The sequence below is a fragment of the Motacilla alba genome, chromosome Z (genome assembly GCF_015832195.1).
Source record: "Motacilla alba alba isolate MOTALB_02 chromosome Z, Motacilla_alba_V1.0_pri, whole genome shotgun sequence".
Classification (NCBI taxonomy): Eukaryota; Metazoa; Chordata; class Aves; order Passeriformes; family Motacillidae; genus Motacilla; species Motacilla alba.
The window spans coordinates 73,679,371-73,705,574 of record NC_052046.1 but is presented as its reverse complement, the minus strand read 5'-3'; the positions used below and the strand labels follow the sequence as shown (position 1 = coordinate 73,705,574).

At 41.5% G+C, this 26,204-nt stretch overlaps 1 protein-coding gene across 2 annotated transcripts in view; it reads right to left on the bottom strand.

The window, feature by feature from the left end:
- HAPLN1 (hyaluronan and proteoglycan link protein 1) overlaps nt 1-26,204 on the bottom strand; it is a 63,618-nt gene that overhangs the window by 8,486 nt on the left and 28,928 nt on the right. For both annotated transcript variants that reach the window (XM_038125833.1, XM_038125832.1), the window contains exons 2-4: nt 25,961-26,087; nt 13,291-13,662; nt 3,447-3,749 (exon numbers count right to left, since the gene is read on the bottom strand). In XM_038125833.1, the coding sequence (XP_037981761.1) occupies nt 3,447-3,749; nt 13,291-13,662; nt 25,961-26,060 (775 nt within the window). In that variant the 5' untranslated portion in view covers nt 26,061-26,087. The remainder of the gene's footprint in view (nt 1-3,446; nt 3,750-13,290; nt 13,663-25,960; nt 26,088-26,204) is intronic.

Here is a 26,204-nt window from a genome sequence, read left to right as displayed (position 1 = left end):
CCCTACTTGCGTACATTCATTGTCAATAGCCTTTATCAGCACAAGGAATGTAAAAGCAGATTGGGAAACATATTGCCATCCAGTGCAGGCAGAAAATGTTTTGTTATTTCAAAATATTTTGATGGATTTCTCAGACAGCATCAGGCTGGTGTTACTCTTTGCTTTGTTTTATGAAACACATCACTGTATATGTTTTTATAAGCTGGTAGATTGCTGGTACTATTAGATATAAAGGGTGTGAAATGATTTCATGTTCTTGGATGCAAAACATGAACAAATCTCGTATGAACCAACAGAAAGATCTGAGTATAAATCAGCTACACAGGCAGAACCAAATGTGTGTCGTATTTGCCTTAGTCTATGAGAAGATATTGTAGAGGGTAATTTAATAAAGTAACAAGACTATTTGATCTTGCAGTTTTGCTCAAGCTATTTCCTTGTGCCAGGTAACAGAAAAGCATGTAAATTTTTTTACTAATGGTATAATCCCTTCATTTTTAGCCATTATTTTTGTGTATCCAGGTCATCACAGTTGGGACCTAATAATTCTGCAGGACAAACACTGAACCAGGATTTGGATTCACGGCAATGATGATTTCATTTTTTTACCTGAATGGCTAAATACTATGGCTTTCACCTTTCCTCTTCAGGTAAAAAACAAGCTTCGCTTGTATTTCAGACCAAGATTTTTTGCTTTTACAGCTGAATTATTTGAAATTGAACCTTTTTTTAAATAATCTCTGAGATCATAATGTATGTGGGGAATTTTTTTCCCTACAGAGAAACCATTTAGAAGGTATCTAGACCTCACTCTTTTTTTATAGAAGCTCCCAAACCTTTTTTTTTTTTTTTTTTTTAAATTCTCCTTATCCTTCCCTGCTCCTGTGGCCCATGGAATTTTCCCATCTCCATTACATAACATTAAAGCCTCCTCTGTTTCCTACTATCAGGAGACTCCAGCAGCCACTGGGAAAGCACTGTGTCCCAACCACCCCTCATTTTCCCTGGCTCTTCCTGAGCTGAGAGAATCAGTACTGGGTCTTGCAGTAGTAGGGTTTCTTTTTTTGTTGGTTGGTTGGATTTTTTCCCTTTGGGTGTTTTTTTTTTCTTTTTTTTTTTTTCTTTTTTTTTTTTTCTCTTTTTTTTTTTCTCCTGGTTTTGTTTTGTTATGGGGTTTTTTTTTCAGGTTTTGGTTTTCCTTTTTTTTTGTTGTTGTTGTTTTTGGGTTTTTGGTTTGGTTTTTTTTGTTTGTTTGTTTTGTTTTGGTTTGGTTTTTTGTGCCTGCAGCCCCTATCTTTGGCAAATGCCAGTCCCAGCCTGGTGGCAAAATGGGTCATTTTCACCTTTTCCCTCTGCAGAGAGAGAGCTGACATATCCAAAATGCTGTGCTGAAAACAGGCAGCTGGTAGAGTGGCTGGGTTAATTGTGGCTATGGAGGAGAGCTTGGGACAAGGAATAGTGGTGAACCCAAGCAGGGACATGTGAGGAAAATGTAATGTGGTGAATTCAGGGAGGGGGAAGATGAGAGAAACAGAAATCTGGATTTTCAGCTGATGTCATGTCATGAGTGACATTTGGCACTGAATAGTGGGGAACATCTATTAATCTATATCTAATCTATATCTATGTCTAATCTATCTATATCTATCTGTATCTAGATCTTTATATCTATCTATCTATATCTAATATATATATAATATATCTATATATATCTATATTTCTATTTATCTACATCTATATATCTATATATCTATATATCTATCTATATATCTATATATATCTATATATCTATATATCTATGTATGTATATATCATCTATCTATCTATCTATCTATCTATCCTCTTTTTCTAATATTTATCTTACTCAGTACTTATTATTCTTTCTTTTCCCCAGAAATAATGCTTTTTGTTCCTTAAAAGATGCTGCTCAGCTCAGCCTCTGGGGTGTAAAAGGGTGGTGATCAGTGAGCAGTAGTCACAAAGTTTTACTCTTCAAGTATAAGAAAAAAGTGCACTTATCAAATTTGGGTTATTTTTGTGTGATTATTTAATACTGTGGTGATATTTCTATAGCACAGGGTTAAATCTGTATAGAAGAGGTGAGTTCATACAGGATTTCACCTTGGATAAACGAAGCAAGAAAAATTGAGCCAGCTTTTAATGGGATGAAGCAGTATGATAAAGAAATCAGCCAAACTTTTGTTTCAGATCACTTTGAACTGAATGTAATATTGTTGGCTTGAGGATTTGTTTGGGTTTTCCTGTTGTATTTTTTTTTTGTGGGGCCTTTATTCTTGTATTTTTTTTTTGCTTTGTGATAGGCTTTTTTGTTTGGTTTTTGTTGATTTTGTTTTTGTTTTTGTTTTGGTTTGGTTTTGTTTTTGTTTGGGAGGGTAGGTTTTTTTTGTTTGCTTTGCTTTTTTTTCTTTTCTTTTTTTTTTTTTTTGGATGGGTCTTTTTCTGTGGAAGGTGGTGCAGACTTAGCACTGGAGCTCATCTTCTGAAACCAAGGCTTATGTTTATTTTTTGCTGTGCTGTAGGACAAAACTGCTTCACTGTGGCTAAGCAATCTGTGCATAAATATAAAAAGGCCATGCTCCATGGTCTGAGTGGGCTGCAAGCCAAACCTGTGCAGAGTTGTGTAGGAATTATCCACAAGTAGGTGACTGGACATTCACAGCACGGCTTTCTAAATCTTTTCCTGACACTAGATAAACTATGAAATGATAGCAAGCTGGGATTGGGTCATTTAATTTCATTTCATACGTAAAAAAATATACCAACTAACAGCAAAAAAAAAGCTTGCGGTTGCTACAGCAAGGTTTAAAAAAGTCCAGCCTCAGAGCAAAAGGGATCGGTGGCTTGGCAGCGTACTAAGATTAGAAATCTAAATTATGAATAAATCTAGAAATAGGTCTGCTGATAAGGAGCTATTAGTCCTATTAGACCTGGTACATGACCAGGAGCTGCTTGGCACTGCAGAATAGGCGCAGTGATGATCAGAATTTTGTTTTGGTGACGTATTTAAGCAATAGGAACAGAATTATTGACTTAACAGGAAACCTTAATTAATGAACTGCAGGTTCCTTCATCGCTTTAACTGAATTCAAGAGAGCATTGAAAGGGTGTGTAGAAATTTTAATGGGGAATGTATAAAGGGCATGTGTTAATTTTAAAGAGGTGAATGGGGAGACATTAGAAAATCCTGCCAGTACAAGTCCTGAGTTGTAAAAACTACCTACGTGACCATGTGGCAAACACAAGACTTTACTCCGCGCGCGTACCCTTGAAAATTCCACAACGATTTTATTACCTTGATTATTTCGTTCCCAGCATCTTCCAGGTTTAACACGAGCTTTGAAAAACCAAACACCCCTTCCTGCCCCTGGAGCGCCTTGCCTAAGCACAGCCACTTTACGAGGGAAAGGCAAAGGAAACGCTCTCACCGTTGAAGTTGGACGTGAAGCAGAAGACGTCGTAGCGGCTCTTGTCCTTGTCCCAGAAGCCGTAATTCCTGACTCCCGGCACGGTGTTCCTGCCCCCACAGGGCTCCCTGGGCTTGGTGATGGGGTACTGCACAGAGCCATCGCTGAGCCAGCCGGCGTTGCACCAGTCCAGCCCCGACCTCCAGGCGTCGTAGAGCTGGTCAAAGGAGGCCATCACCGAGTCCTGCTCCGCGCACGCCCGCTGCGCCTCGTGGAAGTTCAGGTTGTACCGCCCCAGCCGCGGGGAGTAGGGAAACACCACACCTGGAGCAGGGAGAGAGAAGAGTTGCCAGGCTCTGAGAGAGCAGGGAGAAGGGGAACAGCTTTGGCAGCCACCTGGAGGAGGAGTAAAGGGGAGGTAAAGGTTGGATCCGTGAGGTGCAACAGTGTTGGTTTATTTCAGGGGAAAGCGCCCCACCGGCAGCGCGGAAGCTCTGGTTTTGGGAAGAGGATAGGGCTGCTGCCTTACCTCTTCAGGTGCTCCAAGGAAAGTTTGGGTTAGTTGCTAGAAATAAATTCTTCAATGGGCTGCCAAGGGAGGTGGTGGAGTCACCGTCCCTGGATTGGTTTAAAAAAAGACTGGACATGGCACAGGGTGCCATGGTTTAGTTGATGAGGAGGTGTTAGGTCATGGGTTGGACTAGAGGGTCTTAAAGGTCTTTTCCAACCTAGTTAATTCTGTGATTCTGTGATTGATTGATTCTGTGATTCTGTGATTCTGTGCTGCCTTACCTAGCAGGATCATCTCCCCATGGCCTCATCCCCTTCCCAGTGGGAATCCTGCCAGGTCTGCATGCTGCTCCCACCTGCACTTTGCTGTCACCAAGGTGGTCTCACTCCCCTGCTCCCACAGTGCTTAAGGAAGAGCAGAGCTAGGTGAATTATGCAACTACATATTTTTCATGGAAAATTTCCATTTATCCATTGTAAAGTCAATTTGTCATTTTAAAAAGAGTCAATTAAACCCTAGCATAGATGTACTTTTTGAATTTGTTTGTTTGTTTGAGGCTATGTTTCTTTGCTTATTTTAATTTTGTTTGTTTGGGTGACTGTTTCTTTGTTTTGCTTTATTTTGGGGTTTTGGTTTGGTTTGGTTTTTTTGGTGTGTGTTTTTGTTTGTTGCTTGGTTGGTTTCGTGTGGTTTTTTTTGGTGTGGATTGGGAGTAGAGGAGCTCCTGGCAGCTATTTAGAAAGAAGAAATTGTTGAATGAATCATTGAATTTCTATGAATTATTTCTTTTGACTGATAGACATTAAGATGAAATGTTTTGATTGACATAAAAGAGCATTGTGTTCCTTGCATGAGCCCTCACCAAGATTTCCTGAGAGGTTCAAGACAGTTGCTTTTTGTTTGCTTTCTTGTTGGTTTTGTTTTTGTTTGTTTGTTTGTTTGTTTTGTTTTGTTTGTTTTTGGTTTTTGTTTTGTTTGGTTTGGTTTTGGGTTTTGGTTTTTGTTTTGTTTTGTTTTGTTTTGTTTTTTAATTTCACATTATTCCAGGAATGGGAATGTCTGCCTTAACAACAGCATTTCAAGGCTAATCTGGCAGAAGGCTCAATTTTAGCATCCTGAGGTTTTAAGGCAGGAATAGGTATGGGGAAATGAAATCAGTGAAGTTGTGTGGGAGACTTTTCTGCTGGTTTTGGGCTGTTTGCCATGACTCAGGGAGGGAGAGCTCCTCACAGAGGACAGGTTTCCCCCAGCACAGATGGTGGCACGGCCCTGGTGGGAAACCATGTGTGACACCTCCTTCCCTCTCTGCCCCTACAGCCCTGATGGCTCACCCTGAGACAGGATCACTGTGCAAGGAGCATTTGGCCCTGCCAAATGCTTTGTCCCCCGCAGGGGACAAGGACACAACCTTGTCCCCAAGCCCTGTCTGGTGCTCATCCCTGCCCAGACAGGTACAGCAGGGAGACCTCACCCCAGAGGACATCCAAGAGGGGCTGGGAAACGTGGGGACAACTCCAGGATGGTTTCAAAAGTGACGTCTAACCACAGTCACTGCCCTTACCTGACACTTTTATTTTATTTTATTTTTTTTCTGCTTGTTTTATGGAAAAGATCAGAAGTTAAACATTGTTCCTTGGAGCATGAAAGCAGAAAGCACTGAAGAACCACCTCCCCATGTGGGTTTGATAAAACAGAAAAGAGAGACTTGAAACAAAAGTTTGGATCAGACCACCCTAATCTTTGGCAGGGCTTATAAACTTAACCCAGACCTAAATTTTACAGTTGGCTTTAGCCCAGTCTCATAATAAGCTGAAATGAAATGGTATTAGAGAAGATCCAGCTCAGAATGTTTATCCTCAGACATCTCTGTAGAACTAAGTGCTGTAGGACTCAGGGGGGCTGAAGACAAGATAACACACGAGCCAAAAACTTTGCGCCGGTATAAATATCCACCTTCCTTTTTACTTTTTTCCTGCTGTTGGATCCTCTTGCCTGTAACAATTTCTTTGCCCTCAGGGTAGTGCAGAATAGGATAGAGAAATTACCCAGTGGTCAAGCAAGGCAGTCACCGTGTGGTGAAGCCACTCTTCTTTCAGAACATTCTAACCCATTTCTGTATCTATTCCACCAGTTTCCTAAAGTCCCCTTGCTTCCTCTTCTCTTCCTCACCCTTCTGTGGTCCAAGTGTTATTTTTGTTTAACAAAATCTTTTCTATTACTAAACCTCAGTGACTTGGTCCAAGAAAATAAAGCATGCAAATGTAAACTTGGCAGGGTGATAATAAACAATGTTTTACTCTCCTTCATCAATTAGCTAGAGAGTCTGCTTCAGTTCTTTCCTTTTGTAAATCCTTTGTTAAAAGGGCTTTTCTGTTATGTGATGTTCTGAACTGCACTGTATGAATATAATGTAACACAACATGTGTTAAATTCAGGTTCATAAACAAGGCACTGAAGATGTTTCCTATTTCGCTGGATCTCTGTTTTTCCTTCATCCTATCTTTGTTAAAAAATATCCATTCCTCATCAGTGCTAATGGATTGAAATATCACTGGGTATAGTAAAAATTTAGCAAATGCAATAGGAATCCAAGCCTTTTTTTACTTTATTAGAAATCTAATACTTACTATTTTTTTCAGAACCACATTTCCCCAGACAACAGACTCCTCTTCCAGTACATGTGTTTGATTTGCATATACATTAAAAAAACACCCTGCAAGATATAAACTTACATACTTCTAAAAACTGAGCAGCAACTAGTTGATAACTATTTAAACAGATTTGATTCCTTAAGGTTTCCAAAATCACTTCTCAAAAGGGCCTAAACTGTGCATGTAAATGTGTTACAAATCTGAGTTTGACAGTTTGGGACATAATGTTTTTATAACATAAATATGCACTAAACTGTAATATTAGCTTTGGGCTATATTTGAGCAGACTGCATAGAAGCTGATTTTTTTTTTTTTGTTGGAGTTCATCTGCAGTACAAGCCTGCAACTGATTAGCATTAATTTCACCCTGGAGCTGGGGGTGGCCAGGGGTGATTTTGCTGAGGAAAATGGACTGGGTATGTGCTTTGTGCAGCTTTGAATTACCTTGCAATTTTGTTAAATTTTTTTTCCCCCCTTCATTTCCCCATCAAACCTTGCTGAAATTCACAGTGAGAGCTCGATATTCATCTCCCCTTTCTTTCACACTTTGGCAGTGCTGATCTTTAGTTAATGGCAGGGCGTCTTCCTCAGTCCTGGACCTTACAAACCCGTCAAAATATAATCCATCCCATCTGTTCCTGAATGGACAAAAGCTGTCCTGAGGCTCCTTGCTGTTCCCAAAGCACAGGCTGAACCTCAGTTTCTGACTCCAGCCCCGTGCTCTGCCACTAGACAAAACACCAGGTCCCAAACCTTTACAAATTCAGCTTAAAAAAGGGAGGGAGGCAAAAACTTCCAGCCTTAGAAGGTTAAAACCTGATTACACTGTGGGAAGTGAGGAGCCTTAGCCTGACCTTGGTGATTCCATTCCCCACCCGTGTGGAGGCTGAGTGGGGATGTTGATTTCCATTATAAGGAATCATGGTGGGGCTGCTCTCCCAAAGCCAGGGTTCTCTGGAATAGGTTCTGCCCCCAGGGAAGGACCCCCTTGCTCCCCAAAGAGACAGAAAGAACCTGAGACACATCAGCTCAGCAGAGAATGATTCTGTCAGTGAGAAATGAGGGGATGTATGCACCTGTGACCAAACAACTGCAGTTTAGAAAACAAGTCCTGTAATGGAAATTGGGATTTCTACCAAAAATGGATGTATTATATATCCTCCCCACAGGAACACCAGTATTTCTATGGATTTCTCATTCAAGTGAGCAAATGTACCATTCTTCTCCACTTGCTGTGTTTTTTTTGGGAGTGTATTTGTCTTATTTGTATTCACAGTCTTGTATGTACCCCTTACAATTTTGGTGTAAGTGGCCACTTCACACACACTGTCAGTGCAAGGAGATGTAGCACTTACCCAGGACAACCAGGTGAGGAAATAGCCTCAGAAAGTTCAACCCCTCTGATGATTGATGTGTATTAATTTATCCAGCACCACACACAGTTAACAGTTTTGTGAGTATTGACATGTGGAAACAGAACAGCACAAATTTCTGTTGATCCATATGGTGGGGGAAAAAAAAAAAAAAAAAGTCTTTTCACAGCTGGACTAAAGAAAGAGGCTTCCTTGAGTTTTAGCCAAAATTGAAAAGTAAGTTTTCTTGCAGCCCGTGCAAACATGGGGCAACAGTGGGGTTTGCTATTTACTGTACTGTGGGGTACGGTTTTATGCTGGCAGGTTCATACACTCAATGGCAAAATTTTCCTTGCTGGATTCCTAAAATTCCATAAACACTGGTGACCTCCTCATTTTCACAGTCTCCATCTCCATTTTCCTGCCTGTCAGAACTTTCAGATGTCTGATCATCCAGCCACTGGCTGTCAGCAGGTATCAATCTCCCTAAAATTGAAACTGAACCTTGAAATATTGTCCCTCCAGCACCCATAACTGTCAGTGGGGTTGCTTACTTCTAACCAATAAAAACATATAAAATACACTGATCTGGCCCAGGGCAGATTATTCCCTTGTATTCCTGCAACCTTTATCAAAAATTTGGGGACTGTTGCCTTCCTCTGCTCTTCTTACTTTAATTACTCCTGAATTTTTTTGACAGTTTCCTTTTGTGTCGTCAATTTCAGACAATTTTTTTAAACTTTTTGTTTCACCTGCATCATTCAGGGACCATTTCTTGGAGCCCTGTCACAGAAGGAATTACATTGGTCTGCCATGAGTTACTCTTGAGAACCCTTCTTTGGTTTTTGTTCCAGGCACCCACAAAAAGTGTGTCCTATAAAATCAGTTTTTCATCAGAGAGTAGAACAGATTATCACACAGAGGATATTAGAAATATGTGTTTTTTTTGGTGTGTGTATGGATGGAAAGCAACACGCAGAGGAAACAAATATGCCATTATTAGGCTAAATCTGATTTCTCCTGCTCTTGAGAGCATGGAGTTGATTTCCTGTTGGTTTCAACTCTGAATTCCCCATTGCTTACATCCAGCTGAAGACCAAATGAACAGATTAAAAAATGATTGTTTTGACAGTTTGAAAAAATTTGTTTATATGAAGCTTATGGATCTGCTTGAGCTATTTTGAACCAAAGAGTCTGGTTTTGAAAGGGAGTCCTGTTTTTTTTTTTTTTTTAATTTTTTTTTCTTGGACCTAAAGGCCAGCATACCTCAAAGCAAGAATATGAATGCTGGTGGTTTTTGGTTCCTGGGGAGCCACACGAAGAGTTCGGTTCTATCTAGAAGCTGCTTCCTACAGAGGCTTTTAATGGTTTCACACAAATCTTCAAATTCCCAATAGCATTGGATGTAAAAGGTAATTATTTTACAGCCTGTGTTGCAAACTTATTGCGCTCAACTCTCACCTCCCTTTGAAGAGGCAGACTATTAATAAAGAGACTATTAATAAATAATTCTAATAGGGTAAAAGCCTGCCTTTGGCTGTTTAGCATTGTCCCACTTTCTCTGTCGCCCCTCCCCTGGTTCTCCTGCAGGGAGGGCACGCAAAGCCTGTGCCTGAGCAGCACCTGAGGGCTGGAGCCTGGGAGGCCAAACTCACAAACCAGGAGCAGTGAGATTCATCACAGTGCCAGGTATTCATCAGGAAATAAACCAGCAAAGCACAAACATAAAGAAAATTTAGTGTAGGACCGTAAAAAGCCACCGTAAATAAAATTTAATGTGAGCTGAGAATTCTTTTTTTGCTCACGACTCGGACAACGATATCTGCCTGCTGTCAGAGACCTTTTAATATATCAGGCTTTTGACTTGAGGGCACTGAACAAAGAGTGTAAAACTCATGATCCATATTTAATGGCAGGAGGAGAGTAAGGCCAGTTCAGAGAGAAGATGGCTTTGGCAATGAGGTTGGTTCTCCATATAGAATATTCTGCTTTCCTCAGAACTTGACACTTCTTGTAGCTGCTGAGCCCAGACCAACCCTGACCAGCCCTTAGGCCAGTCCTGGTACTTCAGGCTGCAAACAGGATGAAAATCAGGACATGATTTAGGACATGAACAGATCCTAAAGCTGATGGTTGTGGAAAACTGCAGTGGGCTCCAGTTCTGAGCTTTAGCTGCTGCTCAGCACAACCTCTCTGGTCTAGGAAAAAAATGCTGTGGTTCCCAATTAATAAATGAAGAAAACAAATACAGAAGTGTAAGGTGTGTAACAAATTCAGACTGACTCAAACTTCAGAGATTTTTTTCAAAGCTAAAAGTATCCAGTTATTATGAATGGTTTCTTTAATAACAACCCCAGGAGGCCTTTAAGGCTAGAAAAAATAAAACGCTATCACAGCGGGAGAAGAAAAGAGGTCTGTGGAGGTGGAAGCCAAGAATTTTGGTATTGATACCCGGCCATGGGTTTTGTACAGGGAGCTCACACAGGAGCCATCAGCTGCTTTGCACTGCTCTTGGGCATTCCTGGGTGTAAATGGCTTTTTCCTGCTGCCAATTAACATCCCAGCCTCAGGACATCAGGCTACTTATGCAAATCACTCCCACTGTGAGATTAACCTGATTATTTGCACCAGATTGTACAATGTTGGAATGGGCTGATGTGTTTTAATTTTTGTCACAATATTGTGGGGTTTTTTTTCCTTCCCTGCTCTCTTCTGCTTTGCTGAAATACATGAAATGGAAATTAGTGCCAGAACTACTTAAAGCTGCAAGGCCCATGCAAACAGAAGACAATATTCTATCAATTATATATCTCCACTGTAATATTATTATATTTTAATATTTATCTTTTTACTAGGAAATTTTAGTGTAGCAGAGACCCAGAATTTAGACAACACAAGCAGGGCTGACACTGATACTCTCACCACTCTTATCTTACTTGAAAGGTTACTTTTACCATGAAGTTCTGCAAAGAAAATGCTCCTTCCAGTTTAAGAAAAACCACTCCACAATGTCAGACATGAACAGCCTTACACCTCTCCCATGTGTGACAAAAAAAAGGCCATTGTTCCTTATGTTAGCCAGACACTGGGTAAAATATCTAAACTTGCATTTGAGAACAGGTTGGGACACACTTGGCTGAAGAAATATGATTCCTCCTCTACTTTTGAATTTCCTTATTTTGGAGGAGGGACCCTGAACTTGTATCCAAGACTGGTGCTATATTACAAAACAGTAACAGTGAAAAAGGTAGAAAATTTCCTTTTTTTTAAAATAAATCTCCCTTGTGTTATTGCATGCATCAAATAAATGATTTCTCATTGCTTTCTCACTGCAGCTTTAACCCAATAATGAATTTCAGGTAAGGATTTCTGCATGTGCACAAGCATTTGTACCAAGCTTCAGGCAAACTTGCTCTGCTTCCACGTCTATCAGCATCTCCCATTCCCAGGCACAGCAGGAAGCACTCACAGCACAATTCCCTTGCTTTTCACAGCAGAAAAATAATGAACTTTTGCTGCAGAGGAAGCAAGAGCCTGGGCAGGTGAGGAGAGACGTTTCATTCAGGTAAATCTGAGCCTGCCAAGAGGAATTTTCTCCCTTCAGGGGCTGAGCAGCCCCTGCAGAGCCTGCCCCAGTGGAGAGGAGGCTGAACACATGAGAGTTTGTGGCCAGCAGAGAAAAATAAAGATTTTTCTCCTCCATCTCATTTCTGTCTTCACTCATAACTGCTTTAGAGAACTTAAGCTAAACATGTAAGTTTCCAGTTCTCTTTATCTCATCAGTTTGAAAAGAACAGGGTACATTCTTGTTAAAGATTAATTATGTGGGGTGGAACAACCTAAATGCACTACCCCACTGGCATGGAAACTGGGCAGGGTCTTCCTGCAATCCAAAATGGGAAGTTTCTGTGGCCTCCAGCCAGGAATGGAAGAATAGATATAAAGAAGTAAAATAAGTTAAATATGTTTACTTGGTTCCAAGAACCACTCAGACATTCTTATTGTGCAGGGTAGCTGTGTCCTTTTCTTTTCTGCTTTTCCTTTTTCCTTTTTCTCTTTTCCTTTTCCTTTTCCTTTTCCTTTTCCTTTTCCTTTTCCTTTTCCTTTTCCTTTTTCTTTTTCTTTTCCTTTTCCCTTCCTCTTTTCATTTCCCCTTTTCCCTTCCCCCTTTCCTTTCCCCTTTTCCTCTCCTTCTCCCCTTCTCCTTCTCCTTCTCCTTCTCCTTCTCCTTCTCCTTCTCCTTCTCCTTCTCCTTCTCCTTCTCCTTCTCCTTCTTTCTCCTTCTCCTTCTTTCTCCTTATCTTTCTCCTTCTCCTTTCCCCCTTTCCCCTTTTCTCCCTTTCTCCACTTTCCCCTTTTCCTCTTTTCTTCTTTTTTCCCCTCTTTCCCCACTTTCTCTTTTCCTCTTTTTTCTCTTTTTTTTTCTTTTTCCTCTCCCTCTCTCAGGATCCCTCTGGCATACACTTGCTGGTGAATGTGAGAGTATGTGATATGTCCTCATGAAACTTTTTGTTTATCTCCATGCTCAGTGCAGTGCTTTGGGAAAATAAAGAAAGGGTCAAACACTCTTTTACGCGTATTGAAACTCATAAAATGTTTCTGAATTGCATAAGAAGTAAGGAAAGCTGAAATTTTGTCCTCTTTAAACCTGTTTCATTAATTTTTCACTCTACTGTTTTCAAGAATAGTGCTGAAGAGCATGACTAGACACTACAAGTAGGAGTTATCCTGGCAGGCAATATAAAGATCTAATTTATCTAACTATAAGGCTGGAAAAATGCAAACCCACTGTCGCTGGGTAACTACTGTAACATTTTTCATCTTCAAAAGAAGATTTGCATTTGCTTGATAATCTAAAATATCCCGAAGTTTCATAAAATTACTATTGCGGGGGGGAATTTGATATAATTTCACCTAGGTAAGAAGATGCAGCAGCTTCTGCAAAACGACAGGAGAAAATTAAAAGCACATGGAACTCTCAGTGCTGTGTTTGCTCATCCTTTCTTGGCTCCCTCACACCAGGTCTGGCTGGAATTTGGATACGCCGTAGGCCAGCACAAGTTATAGTAGCCATGATGATGTTCCAATTTATGATTGCTGTCAGGCCAAGATTCCCCAGAGCACAATGAATTCTGCTTCCTCAGCTTGCTGTTATCACTGATAACACATAAAATCAGTGATAAGAAAAATTCTTTGATAAGACAGAATCAGTGATAACACAACATGGCCGATAACACGTCAGCGATAATGCAGTATCCGATAACGCAACATCAGTGGGAGGGAAAAAAAAAGCAGGAATTCCCTAACACCACATCAATCCCACTCCAGGTGTGTCTCAGGGCGTCACCTACCTTCCAAATTGAGGGTCACCACTGCCGTGTCATCCTCCAGCCCTTCGATCACCTCGCACTTGTACCTGCCGTAGTCCTCCAGCCTGATGTTGGTGATGACGAGCGAGGCGTCGTTCTCGCTGCTCTCCCGCAGGGACACCCTGCCCTGGTAGCTCCCGTAGCTCTTCCTGTGGTGCCCCATGGCCACGAACACGTCCACTTCCTTGAGGTAATCGTAGGTGAGTTTGGTCCACTTGACGCGGATTTTGTGGCTTCCTGAGCCCGCGGTGGAGGTGTGCTCGTGGTAGAACTTGCATGGCAGTGTCACGTTGCCGCCGCGGTGCGAGAAGATTTTGGCTTGCTCTGCTACCACGAGGAGACGGGGCCCGTTTTCTGTAGGATTTAAGGAGAAAAAGGTAACAAAAACCACCCGCCCTCCAAGAACTGGTTTGCAGTCTTTTACGGAACGGGTGCGGTCAATGCTGTTGGTGCCTCAGGTTTTAGTTTTTGTATTTTTCAGATTCTGTGCTGCTTTGGTGTGTAGCTCTGAGCTTCCTGTTTAGTGTTAGCAAGCTCTCCTTTCAAAGTAAGTAGACTCTTTTCCCTTGGAAAAGGAAAGCAATTCCTTTTCCAGCTTGACCAAAGACAACAGTTACAAGCTCCAGGCCCAAAAAATATAAACAGTAAATTGAAGAGAGAAAAACAATGATGAGACTTCATAACCCAAAGCTTTAATTGGACAATTAACTCCAATATGCAAATAGAGCAAAACTGATAAAAATGAGAGACCGTGCAAGTGGTTGTGCATTTTGTGACCATTTTGGTTCATCTTCGGTTCATTTTTTGACCATTTTGGTTCATCTTGGGTGCAGCCCTGGCTGGGCTCTTGTGCTGCCCAAGGTGGATCCATTGAGGAGATCCTTTTAATAAATCCCTGCTTTATTCTGTAACTCTGTCCAGCCTCTGCTCTAGGCCTGCCCTCACAAGGCATCACCAGCTGCACCTGCAGGATCACCACCCTGCAATCATTTTGGACCTGTTCAGTAATAAGGCTTATAAACCAGTTTTAAATAAGTATTTGTTATTATTAATTATTTAATTATTATAATAAAACATTAAATATTACAATATATATTAAATATTTTAATTTATTATTTAATTATTTGTGCGCAAGGCATCTCAGCGCCCCTCACACAGGCAGATACCATCCTATACTCATGAAGAGGGAGTTGTGTAAATAGATTTACAGAGTTGTATTGCTGATGAATGAATGCCATCATCCACAAAACCCTTCCCACATTTTCCTAGTTAAAGAGCTGTATATCAATGCTTTCTTTTTTAATTCTCATAATTCAATTTTTCTGGAGGGATTGTGCTTATTTGGGCAGCAGCACACAAAGCTCCTCACAGTCTGGGATGCAGAAAATCCCATTCGCAAAGCAGAAAAACCATTAATGTATCAAACAGCATTATTTATACTGACATGAGAAGTGTCACCAAAATTCTAAAGTAGATATTTTAGGCATTTGTATTTGTATTTTATTCTAACTTTTGAGTATAAGTTCCTCTTCTGACCATAGTAAGGAAGTCCAGTTTCTTCCTCAAATGTAAAATCTGACCCTCTGCTGCCCACCCTTTTCATCATCCCAATGTGTTTTTTTCTCTTTTTTTTTTGTTACCTTCTTAAAACTTGTCACCGCTTTGTCTTTTATATTTTGATCTCACTTTTCATGCCAACCTGTATGTTACTGTCTGCCTCCTTTCCTCCTCGCCCCAGGCTTCCTGCTTTCCTTCCCTCTAGCAGCAGATGTTGCCCTGTGAAATCATTTTGCTTAGGACAGTCGGCTGGGGCAGGTGCTCTCTTCCAGCCCTGAGTCTCTGGGGATTTTACAGGCTGTGCTGCCCTGGGAAAACCCTGGAAAATGCAGATTTCATGTGCTAGTCAGCAGACGCACCCAAAAGTGGAGAGTTTTGCCTCCTTTCAGAACCTCTTGCCTCGTTCCTCATGCGCAGTTTGCAAAACTGACTGAGCAAGCTCAGCACTCCTGCTGGGTTTGCTGTCCTTGACCCCTGAGACAGCGACCAAAACCCCCAGTAAATCACCAGCTCGCTGGGAAGGCACCACCAACCTCACTCTGCACTCACAGGCTGTGAAAAGAGATTTTGCAACCCCCTGTGCCTGTTCAGCAAGTCGATGTGGCCGCCCAAAAATGTGGTTCCCCACTCTGAGGCTCGACCTGGCTCTCTCTGAATCCAGCAAATGCTGTGGGTGAGCTCCCAAAAAAAACCACAGAGGCCACTGAGAGGATGGCCCTGTGAAGGTTAGCAGCAATTCTATGGGTTGGTTCAGAAAAAAACTGATGAAAAAAATGTCATCAGCCAGGGAGATGTGGGTGGCTGGAGGAACGAAGGGCTGGGATGGATGTGGAGTATCCCATCCCTCCAGCTGTCTGCCCACAGCACTGCAGGAATCTCCGGTGTGTCCATAGCATGAGGGGCATGCAGGGAGGCTTTTGGATCACTCCAGACAGTCCCAGGCTTCTGAGGCCTGGTGACAGGTCTGTGGTTAAATGAAATATTTGCCCAAACTGCAGCCTCAGCTGGATCTCCCTCTCTGCCCACTGCTGCACTGAGCTGCACCCCAGGGAATGCAGGATTTTGTGTTTATGCAAACACATCTGAGGGCGGTAATTGCAAAGACAAGCTTGCTGAGTGCAAATGTGAATCTGCTTGGGAAAACAGGTGTCCCAAAGGTAGAGATCTTTGCTGGGAGGTGCTCTGTCCAGAGCATTGCTGCTCCCTGCACAGGTCAGGGCTCAGCTTCCTCAAGAAAGAGCAGATTCGAGTGCTGCAAGGTGTTTTGCCAGGGTGAGAGACCTTCCTGCCTGGTGAAAAAACAAAGCTGCAGAGCAGGTTGCCTTCAGCCTCTTTTAAATTATGTTCTTTTTCACTGCCCTCCTTTCCAGAGGCTCGGGGATGCTCCAATAATCCATCTTCCCCCTTCCCGAGGAGAGCATCCAAGGAGAGAGGTGATCTGAGGCAAGGCACCATGGAAAGCTTTACCAGCAGTTTCCACAGGAGGAGGAGGAGAAGGAAAGTGAAGACAGCCAGCACAGTTTGTCTGCAAATTTTCCTGTTTCCTTTGGGGACAAAGACGTTCCACAGTCCTCTGTCCACCTTGGGAGGAGGAATGTTATGCTTTGGGGTGGTTATTACCAAGAAATCTGATTCAGAGCTCAGCTATGCCGGGCCTTTAAATAGTCAAGTTAATAAATATTAGCAGAAAGGACTGGGAGGCTCTGACTCAGGCTGTTAATGCTCACTCTTTCTAACAACTGTGCCTGTGCCAGCAGGGCCTGGAGGCTTGCCCAGAGCACTGTCACCTCTGACTCCAGCATCACCACCCTAATTTGGGGATGCTCCTCCCTGCTGGCTGCCTCCCGCCTCCTCTGGCCTCTGCAGCAGCCATTACCTGAGTCTGGGTGGTTGTAAAGAGCAGAGGGGATGGAAACCTGGGATAGGAAAGGGAAAAGCAAAGGGGAAAAAAAAAGGAAAGGAAAAAAAGGAAAGGGGAAAGGGGAAAGGGGAAAGAAAGGAAAGGAAAGGAAAGGAAAGGAAAGGAAAGGAAAGGAAAGGAAAGGAAAGGAAAGGAAAGGAAAAGGAAAGGAAAGGAAAGGAAAGGAAAAGGAAAGGAAAGGAAAGGAAAGGAAAGGAAAGGAAAGGAAAGGAAAGGAAAGGAAAGGAAAGGAAAGGAAAGGAAAGGAAAGGAAAGGACGTTTTTTATGTCATCATGGAATATCTCCTTTGACCCTGGAGGTTCCAAGGGAGATGTGACTCCACTCACAAGTTTTCAAAAGCCAGTTCTTTTTTTACAGAAAAAGGGAGGGTGTGCCCTTCTCACTGGAAAGACAGTGAGGCAGAAAATTACATTGCTGCTGCAGCTTCTCCCACACCTGGGAGAGGAGGAAGGACCTCTGGCTTTTGAGGAAAAGCAATGTCAGGCTGGGGAATGAGGCACAGCTTGGGCTAGAAGACACAAAGGCAGCAGGGACTTGGGATTGAAAATGAGATGACAGGGGTTTGGCAAGAGGCCTGGAGATCTTCATTATCCAGTAGCCAGTGAGAGCCAGGGCTAAATCTACCTAAACTGCCCATTTTTGGGAGTGTGGCAGAATGAATGGTCTCATTCTTCCTGGAGCAGACAAATTAAAAAAAAACCCAAACAAACCCAAACCCCCAAGAAACCAAACAGAGAGCAAAGCAGAATTCCTTCATTTAAAAGATGTGATTGTCTCTGGTTTTACTGCTGTGAAACTGAGCTCAAATGAGCAATGCTTTCTTCTTCCTGGGCTATCTTAGTGAAACAAGGACTGATCTGTTGGGAAACATTGATGGGAGATGGAGGAAACACTGGTTTGAAGGGTGGTAGCCCCCTGCCTGCTCCCCTCATGGGCATTCTGACAAGGCTAATCCTTGTAAATAAAATTATTTCTGTCTCTAAATTGCAGGAATATCTGGAAGGTGACTGCAAGAAGGAAAAGGATGGGACACCCAAGTGTGGTCACAGAGCCCAGGGTGCCACTCGAGGAGGATAACATTTCTTCCCCAGAACTGCTTCCTTCAGAAATGCCATCAGAGAACTTCTGAGGTGAACAAACAACTGTAAACTCTGAAACCCCTGGGTTATACAGGGTTTAACCCTCATTAAGGAGTTGTCCTTGCAAACAGCAGAGTTTGGATCTTGGCTGGGGACAAGGCAGGCGACGTGTGCCACTCCTGAGCCTCAGATGGTGGAAGAGCAGAGCTGGGCATCTTCCAGCTGCTCCTTCTGCTGGGGACAGAGGTGGCAACACCCTGGTGACTGGCTCTAGTCTCAGCTCCAAGGGCAGGACTGGGATGAGAAAGATTTCCCAGGTGGGGCTTTCCACCCTTCCAGGCACATTTTGCATGGTCAGGCAGGCAGCAGCCAAGCTGTTAGCACAGAACCAGGCCCCAGTGGTGACTAATTGGCAGTATTTTTTCCACTCCTGCTTCCCTGCTATTGATTGTGACAGACTGTGGCCTTTTGCTAATCCTCTTGGAGCAGTTAGAAGGATGACAAAGGCAGCACAGGGAACAGAGCTTGTCCAGGATGCAGAAGATGTCCAGGACAGAACACGACTCTGGGAGCTGCTTTCCCCAAGCTGTAGGGAAAGGCTGCCTGACAGAAATCAAAACTCACTCAAAAAGCTGATTTTTGGGCTGGCTTTGCTGTATTTCAGTGGTGCCAAACCCGGTATGAACTGCAAGGGAAAGGATATTTTTGCTACCTTAAATGAAAAGGCACAGGCTGAGCACCTGTCCTGTCCTCCTCCTCATCCTCCTCCTCCTCCCTGCCTCCCCAGCCTGAGACCAGCACAATGAGCACTCCTGCTCTGGTGGGCATTGCTTTGTCCATTTCTAGCCTTGGTGTTGTCAGTGTGATGCCCATTTCAAGGACAGCAAGGGGGACTTGCTCTATGGGAGCTCTCACTTCAGTCTCACCTGCTGCCTTATTGGTTTAGCTCCAAATTTTACTGCTGGATATGTTTCAAGGTTTGTTTATCTTTTTAGTTGAGGGCTGATTGTTGTGTTGTGTTGTGATTTTTGGGGTTCTTTTTTGGGTTTTTTTGTGTTTGTTTTTTGTTTGTTTGGGGTTTTGTTTTTGGTTTTGTTTTGTTTTGGTTTGTTGGGTTTTTTGGGGGGATTTTTGGTGTGTTTTAATTATATTTTTTCTGTGGGGTTTTCTCCTGGTTTCCTTTCTTTGTTTTTCTCCCTTAACTGGGTTCTGCACACCAGAATGATGGCAAGCCAGGTTTGGAGGGCCAAGAACACAGTGTGGGGCAGAGAGGATGAGTCACACCACAACCCTTGGCAAACAGCTTTATCTGCTTTATCCACCAGGAGTATCCACAATCTTATGCTGAGCTGGCCACAAAAATTGATTATTCCAGCATTTTCATGGAGTGCCTCACAAAGTGACAGGAAGGAAAAAGGAGGAAAAGATGTGCATTTTTACAGACAGGAAAAACAAAATCATAAGCCAGGGATGGCTTTACAGAAGTGTTTTGTCAGGTAAATTTATGTATTCCCTAAATGTTCCACACTGTTAGCAAGCCCCTAGCTTAATATTATCCTGTGCCATTATGTTTTAAATAAACAGAGTTGTTTCTGGCTTTCCTGTAGTGTTTCCAGGGACTTGAGCTCATGCTGAAATATCCTCACTCTTCCCACAACAGTGGCAAGTTGTTACCCTCAATTATTTTAAAATAAATTTTAAAATTTTACTAAAAATTGATAAAATTTTACTTAAAATTGATAAACTATCTTTGTGACAACATTGGTTCCAGTTTTCTATAATATGTAGAGGAGTGCATTATTGATGAACTAACATGTGGGTAAATCACTCAAAGAATACTGAGGAAAAACATGAGGGAGAATCCCACACAGGTTTTGCACATAGTGCACATTTTTTCTACATGTATTTTAACAAATTACATTTTTACTTCTGCTTCTGGAAAAAAAAAAAGTCTAAAATCTTTCATATATCATCTGCAGGACTGGTAAAATATGGGTTTTTTTTGTCTCAAGAACTAATGCAGTTTTGCTGTGTCATGAGAAAGAAAAGGCAAGGATCCACCTCCCGTGTTCCTGCCTCTGAACAGACAGGAGAGAACACCCCCAACACACTCCTCTTAAGTTTTGATATAAAACTGGTAAGAAAAATGCTAGATAAATCTGAGTTAGAAGCTTCAGTTTCCAAATAATAGTACAGGTAAAAAATTCCTGGTTTATATATGACAGAGAAGAAATCTGTCTTTGTAACACAGACATTATAAGGCTCAGATAAAACATTTTTTTCAGCTGATTCCATCTCCAACTTGGGGAGGGAATTGTTAAAGAGGGCATATTAACTCAGGTTTAGGTTTCTAGGAGACCTAAGAGCACATAAAACCATCAGGGAAATAACAAACTTCATGTCTTCCAAATTACTGCCTTAAATAACTTCTAAGTGTGCTTTGCTTGGGTGTAGATAAATTTCATGGAGATCAGGTGTCACAGAGCAGAGCAGAAATCAAGGCAAAGTCTCTGCACTCGTTCCTCACAGAAGTAAATCTTCATGGGTGGCATGAGGACTGTTTGACAAAACCAAAATATTACACAGAAACTGCATGGAGCCCTTGCAGTCCCTTAATCACCCCTAAATACTATTTATAAAAACATGGAATTCCACTGACGTAACCAGCAAGGGCAAAGTAATGATTTAAATTTGTGCTCCACGTGAACCCTTTGTGTTTCTGTAATAACATTTTTTTTTAATAACCCAAATAACCTGGCACCCATCAGTTAAGGTCTGCTGCAGAAGATGCAGTTCAGGATGCCTTCAAGCAGAACACATTTTTGTTTTTGTTTGTTTTTTTTTTGTTTTTGTTTTTGTTTTTTTTGTGGTTGTTGTTGTTGTTGGGTTTTTTTTTGTATTTTGGGTTTTTTAATTTGTTTTTTTTTTGTTTGTTTGTTTGTTTGTTTGTTTTTGTTTTTTGGTTGTTTTTTGTTTTTTTTTTTTTTGTGTGGAGTTTCTAGAGATGGAATTTCTGCTCCCTCCTGACTTTCTTATCCCCTGCAGTTGCAACAGGCCACGATCTGAGGAGGGAAGCAGGTCGTGTGGAAATCAAAGAAAAAGGTCAATTGCAAAAAGAGACAGAAAAATGCATCGTGGCATCGTCAAAGTTGTCCTGAATGGCAAAACAAAAGGGCAAGAAAAAAACCCAAAACAAACCAAACCAAAAAACCCAGACATAAACCAGAAAACACAAAGGCAAGGAAACAGAAAGAAATGTCAGTGTCATGAAAAATGGAAAAATGCAGAAAGGTGGAAAGAAGGAAAGAAGTCAAAAGTAAAGTGGAAAAGCATGAAGATAATCAGGATTATCTTGAGCAGATAAGAAATAAAATTAAGAGGTCAGATGAGCAGTGCATTGAATCTTTTATCATGTTTTAGGCTGGTCCAGAAACTGTGCTCAGATTCTTGCTCTCCGTTGGTGCTGACTTGATTTGAAGGAAAAGAAGTTGACTGTAAATAAAACTCTTTATACTGGAGAAGAAGTTGGTCAAATATTTCCTCTGCTTTTGTTATTGGTTAATTGATTTAACTCATTTGTATATACTTGGGTTTTTGTTTTTGGTTTGGTTTTTTTTTTTGTTGGTTTTTTTTTGTTTGGTTTTTTTTTTTTATGTTAGATTTGTCTGTTTGTTTGCTCCAATTAGGCAGCATTAAAAACTTTTCCGTTCATTCAATGTTGGAATATTTTTCAGGTATGCATAAATAAATCTGTGCAGAGATCTTGATAGGCAAAGGGGTGCATATTCACCTCAAAAATAGCAAAATGAATGAATGTGAATATGAATATGAATTTCTTACATTCAGATGAAAGCTAAAATATTGCATTTGATGCTCCAGGAACCAAACTTTGTGTTCCCATCTCTGCCTTTTCTTGTGCTTCTACAACCTGGAATCGTGTAACAGGCTCTGGCTCTCTTTAGGTAATTAACTCAGGAATTACTGTGGTGGCTTAGTCGGCTCTGATTATTTTCAGAGCACCTACACCCAGGGGAGTGCCCTTATCTCTGAGGGGAGCTCAGTCTTTTTTTGGATAATTGGTCAGCGAGCAGCACCATGAGCAGCTCAGAGAGGTGGACCAAGCGAGCACTGAGAGGAGCCATCCTCTCTGAAAACTCAGAGAGACTTTGATGTATTCAGGAGAAAAATCCGAGTTTCTAATCACATTGTTGTGCTGGCAGCAATGCTGTTTTCTCGTGGGTGTCGATGTCGTGTGGGGATACTTCAGTCCCATTTTTTACACTCACCAGATTATTTCATTTATGGTTGTGGCTTTTTCTGAAGAGTGAAACTGGTGTCTCCCTGAGGCACACGGGGTTTTTCTGGGGTGTGGGGTTGCTGGGGTTTTTATTCTTTTTATCCCCAAAAGTGAGACTGGAATGACAAACTATGAGAGGAAGGGGGTGGGGCCAATCAGCCTGAATAAAAGAGCAAAACCATGAAATCCACCACAGGCTTTAGCAAAGAAAATAAGACATAAAATGCAGCTTTTCATATACATATGAATTTTATAAATTTATGAATCTTGTGCATAGTGGAATAAAACCAAAGGAGAAAAAATATATGTAAAAAAAGCAACTGGGACGGAGGATATAAGCTAGAAACAGTGTGAAAAGTAGGGAGGTAAAACTGTCTTGCAGATGAGAAATTTTGTTCAAGTCCAAATTAACTGCATTAACCAACAAGGAGAGAACCAGGAGCTGGAACTGACACTGTCAGCAGGAGCAGAGCTGCTGGTGAAACCAGCAAATCATTTCTAGAGAAAAACTGAAATATTCAAAAGAAAACATAGACTTAGAGCTAAGTCTCTAACTGCAGTGTTAGAGACTGGGAAAGTTTTTTGCAAAAATAAAGAAAACTCTCTTTTCCAGAGAGTGGATTTGAAAGGCAGAGATCTGTGAAAGATTTTCTCCATGAAAGCAAAGTATAATTGCAGAACAACAACAATTTATGAAACACTGTTTGTTCTGGTTGACAAATATTGAGCTTGAGGGGGGTGCCAGGAGATTTTACACTGATGTAGAGGCAGAAAATTGGGGCACCCAGGCCTATTGGCACTGGTGTGGCCTCACCTGTCACTTTAGGACAGTACCTAAAGTGTTTCTGGACAGCAGCAAAATAACAAATTCATGTAAAGAAAGTAATCCAACCATTAGCCAGTTAATTGGTCTGACCTCAGCAGCAAACAGGACTTTAGAACAAATTTGGATGGAAAGTTGTTGAACAACAGGAATAGAGCCAGTACTAGAAAGAGGGATAAGGTTAAGCAGATATTTGCCAGAGAAAGTCAGAGTAATCTGATCTCAGGTATGTAACAAAAACAAATGCATAAGGCTGAGGAATGTGATGTTTTGCTTGGAGCTTAGGGAATTGAATGATATGGAAAGAGATATATAAAAAAGGCCAGTGAACTGCCTTCAGCACAATTTCACTAATACTTCCACTAATTTTATCTTATAAAGTAATTGCGACTTTTGGATAAATAAAATTTTCATTTGGTTTATTAAGCAGCACTGAAGGGAGGAGAGTGGGCATTTAAAATATTTGAAGAAAGAAGAGTGGAAAAATTAGGATAACATTTATTGCTGAATGCAAAACTCAGCTTTTTGAGGTCTGGTATGGAAAATAATTGATATAGAGCTTGTAGTTGTTAATTTCAAGTGGCAGTGAGGGAGACTGACTGCTAAATACTGTCTATCACCACAGACTATTCATCAGCACTGCAGCACAGCTGGGAGCAGCAAATTTGATCCAAAGTCTGAAGAACAAAGCATGGAAACTGGAAAACAGAAATACTGAGGCTAAATGAGGATTTTTCCTGGAATAAAATCCTGTCTGGATGCTCTCAAGGAGTAAGAATTCAAATGAGAACCAGTGTAAAGAAGGATTCCTGATATTAACACGTTGCAATATCCAATTAGGACAGTAATCAGGAGGTGATACACCTGCAGAGGAATTTGAACAAGCACACTCAAATGGTAGCTGGGGGGATACAGTGTTATTGATGAATGAAATTGAACCTCAAAGAAGAAAAAAATATTATTGGAAGCCAAAGAATTGCAGCATTAGAAGAATAAGACCATAAAATAAACGTGGAGGATTAGAAGGGTGTTTTCCATATCAGAAAAGTAGGGTGAAGAAACCTTTTGCAGTAAGAAGACCTGAAACCCAGCTTTTTAACAAATAAAACTCAGCCTACAGGAGATTACATGATGTAAAGAATGGGGAATACAACACAGCTTCCTGCTCTGCCTCAGGAAATCCCTTTCATACCTTCTGTAATTCCAAGGCATTCCCAGGCATGCAACCCTGGCAGAGTTTAGCTGCACATCTCCCGGATTTCAGCTGTGGAGAAGGATGCTGGATTTGTTAATGTGGTTAAAAATACCTGGACATCTTCTACAGTGTTCCCTGATGATCTCCATCCCATTTCCAGGTGTAGAGTTTAATTTTTTTTTTTTTTTCAGCACTGGGCAGAGAGGGATCCCAGCCCTGGAGGGAGTCCACAATGCAGAGAGGGATGGCAAAAATCAGAAGCAGAAATGCCACGTCCCCAGCAGTTTCAGTCCCTTTGATTAGGGGTCTGCCAGTGCATTTCAGAGCCTGAACCAGCTGGAGGACAGGGCTTGTGGTAGAGCTCAAATTTAAATCTTTATCCAGCTCTCCTTCAAGGAATAAACTCTTGAGGTACAGGTGAGTTTTCACAGGGAGGGAGAAGGGTTCACCTTGAAACTTCTGTCAGCTTTGAACTGTTTGTGTTGGTGACAATTGACATGTATGACTCCTGAATTACACTGAAGTGCCGGATATCACACTAATTTCATTTTCCAAAAGAAGTCAAGCTCAGAGACAAAAAGCTGCATTATACAAGGGAAGGCAAAATTTATGTTTATTAGACATCGATGTCTGATTTGAAATTTGCCCTGGGAAACACGGGCTCATCATCTCAGTGATAGATCCTCATTTTGCATTTGCTAACACATTCATTTGACCTTCATCCTGAGCCTCCTCAGAGGGAGAGCAGCTGTCTGCTACTCCTTGCCTGACCTTGACAATCCCTGTTTTAATAGGCACAGGGTGCCTTTAACTTCTGTGGCTCTCCTGTGAACTCCTGAACGTTCAGCCCTTCCTGGTACCCTGCTCTAGCTTGGTAACTCACATTTACACAAACAGCACGATTTTCTGGCTGTTGAGAGAAATAAATCAAACTTTAAAAAGAGAGAGAGAGAGGGAGTGAGAGAGAGAGACAGAGAGAGGAGGGGCGGTAATTCTGCATTTCTTAATTTTGCAAAATTAATTTTTAGCCAGGCGCAAGGAAGGTAGGGGTGAAAGCAGGAGAATCCCTGTTCATTCTGCCTGTCCTTACTGCAGAAACCCCCTGATTCTTCTTATGCAGGATAACCCTCAACGACTGAAGCTGGGACTGGAAAAACAGCTGCATTGTGCTGCAGGCTCAAATCCTGCCACAGCTATAATCTCTGGGACTCAAACATGAACCAAACAGGATTCTGCAGAAGGCCGGGATAATATTTAGTGTGAATTAAAGGTATGAGGAAAAGCACATTTCTTTCAGGGTAAGTTACATTTTCTTTTTACTGGTTTACATTGCCCAGTTTTGATCTCCGATGTGCTGAGCCTTTTTAAATGAACCACAGCAAGAAATATCTGTGCTGTGGAGAACTGTGTATGGCAGACCTCTTAAAATCAAATCTATTCTACAATAAACTGAAGTATTTCAACCCACTGCAGTTGTTTATTACTTTAGGATGCATGCTTTTTCTCTTTGTCCTAAATCTTGCTGTACTTTACTCACTAACCTTTGCAAGGTTGTGACTAAGTGCTGTAAAACAGTGCAACTTTCTTTCTTTGACTTTTCTTAGGAGAAATAATAATGAAACAGAAAAAAAAAAAACATTTGGTCACCAGCAATACAAGTATTTAAAAAACAGTGTGACAGCATTAGGAAAAAAAAAGTAAATTAAGGATCATTAAGCACATTATTCTGTTTCCATCAGTAATATGAAGATATTGGTATTTTCTCACTTATTTCCTTACCTTGAATGTGAACAATTCTTTCATGCTCCAGACTTGAGTTGCCCGGGTGAGGTTCAGCCCCACAGGCAGAGATCAGCACCAGAAAAAGCAGAGTCTTCATCTTTACAGCCAAGAGAATTCTTCTTCACTGTAAGGGCATCACATACGAAGAGGATTGTGAATTTTTGGAAACCTTTTACAGAGTTGCACTGCACAACTTGTTAGAGCAGTGATCTTATGAGGTTTTTGGTTTTTTTTTTTAATG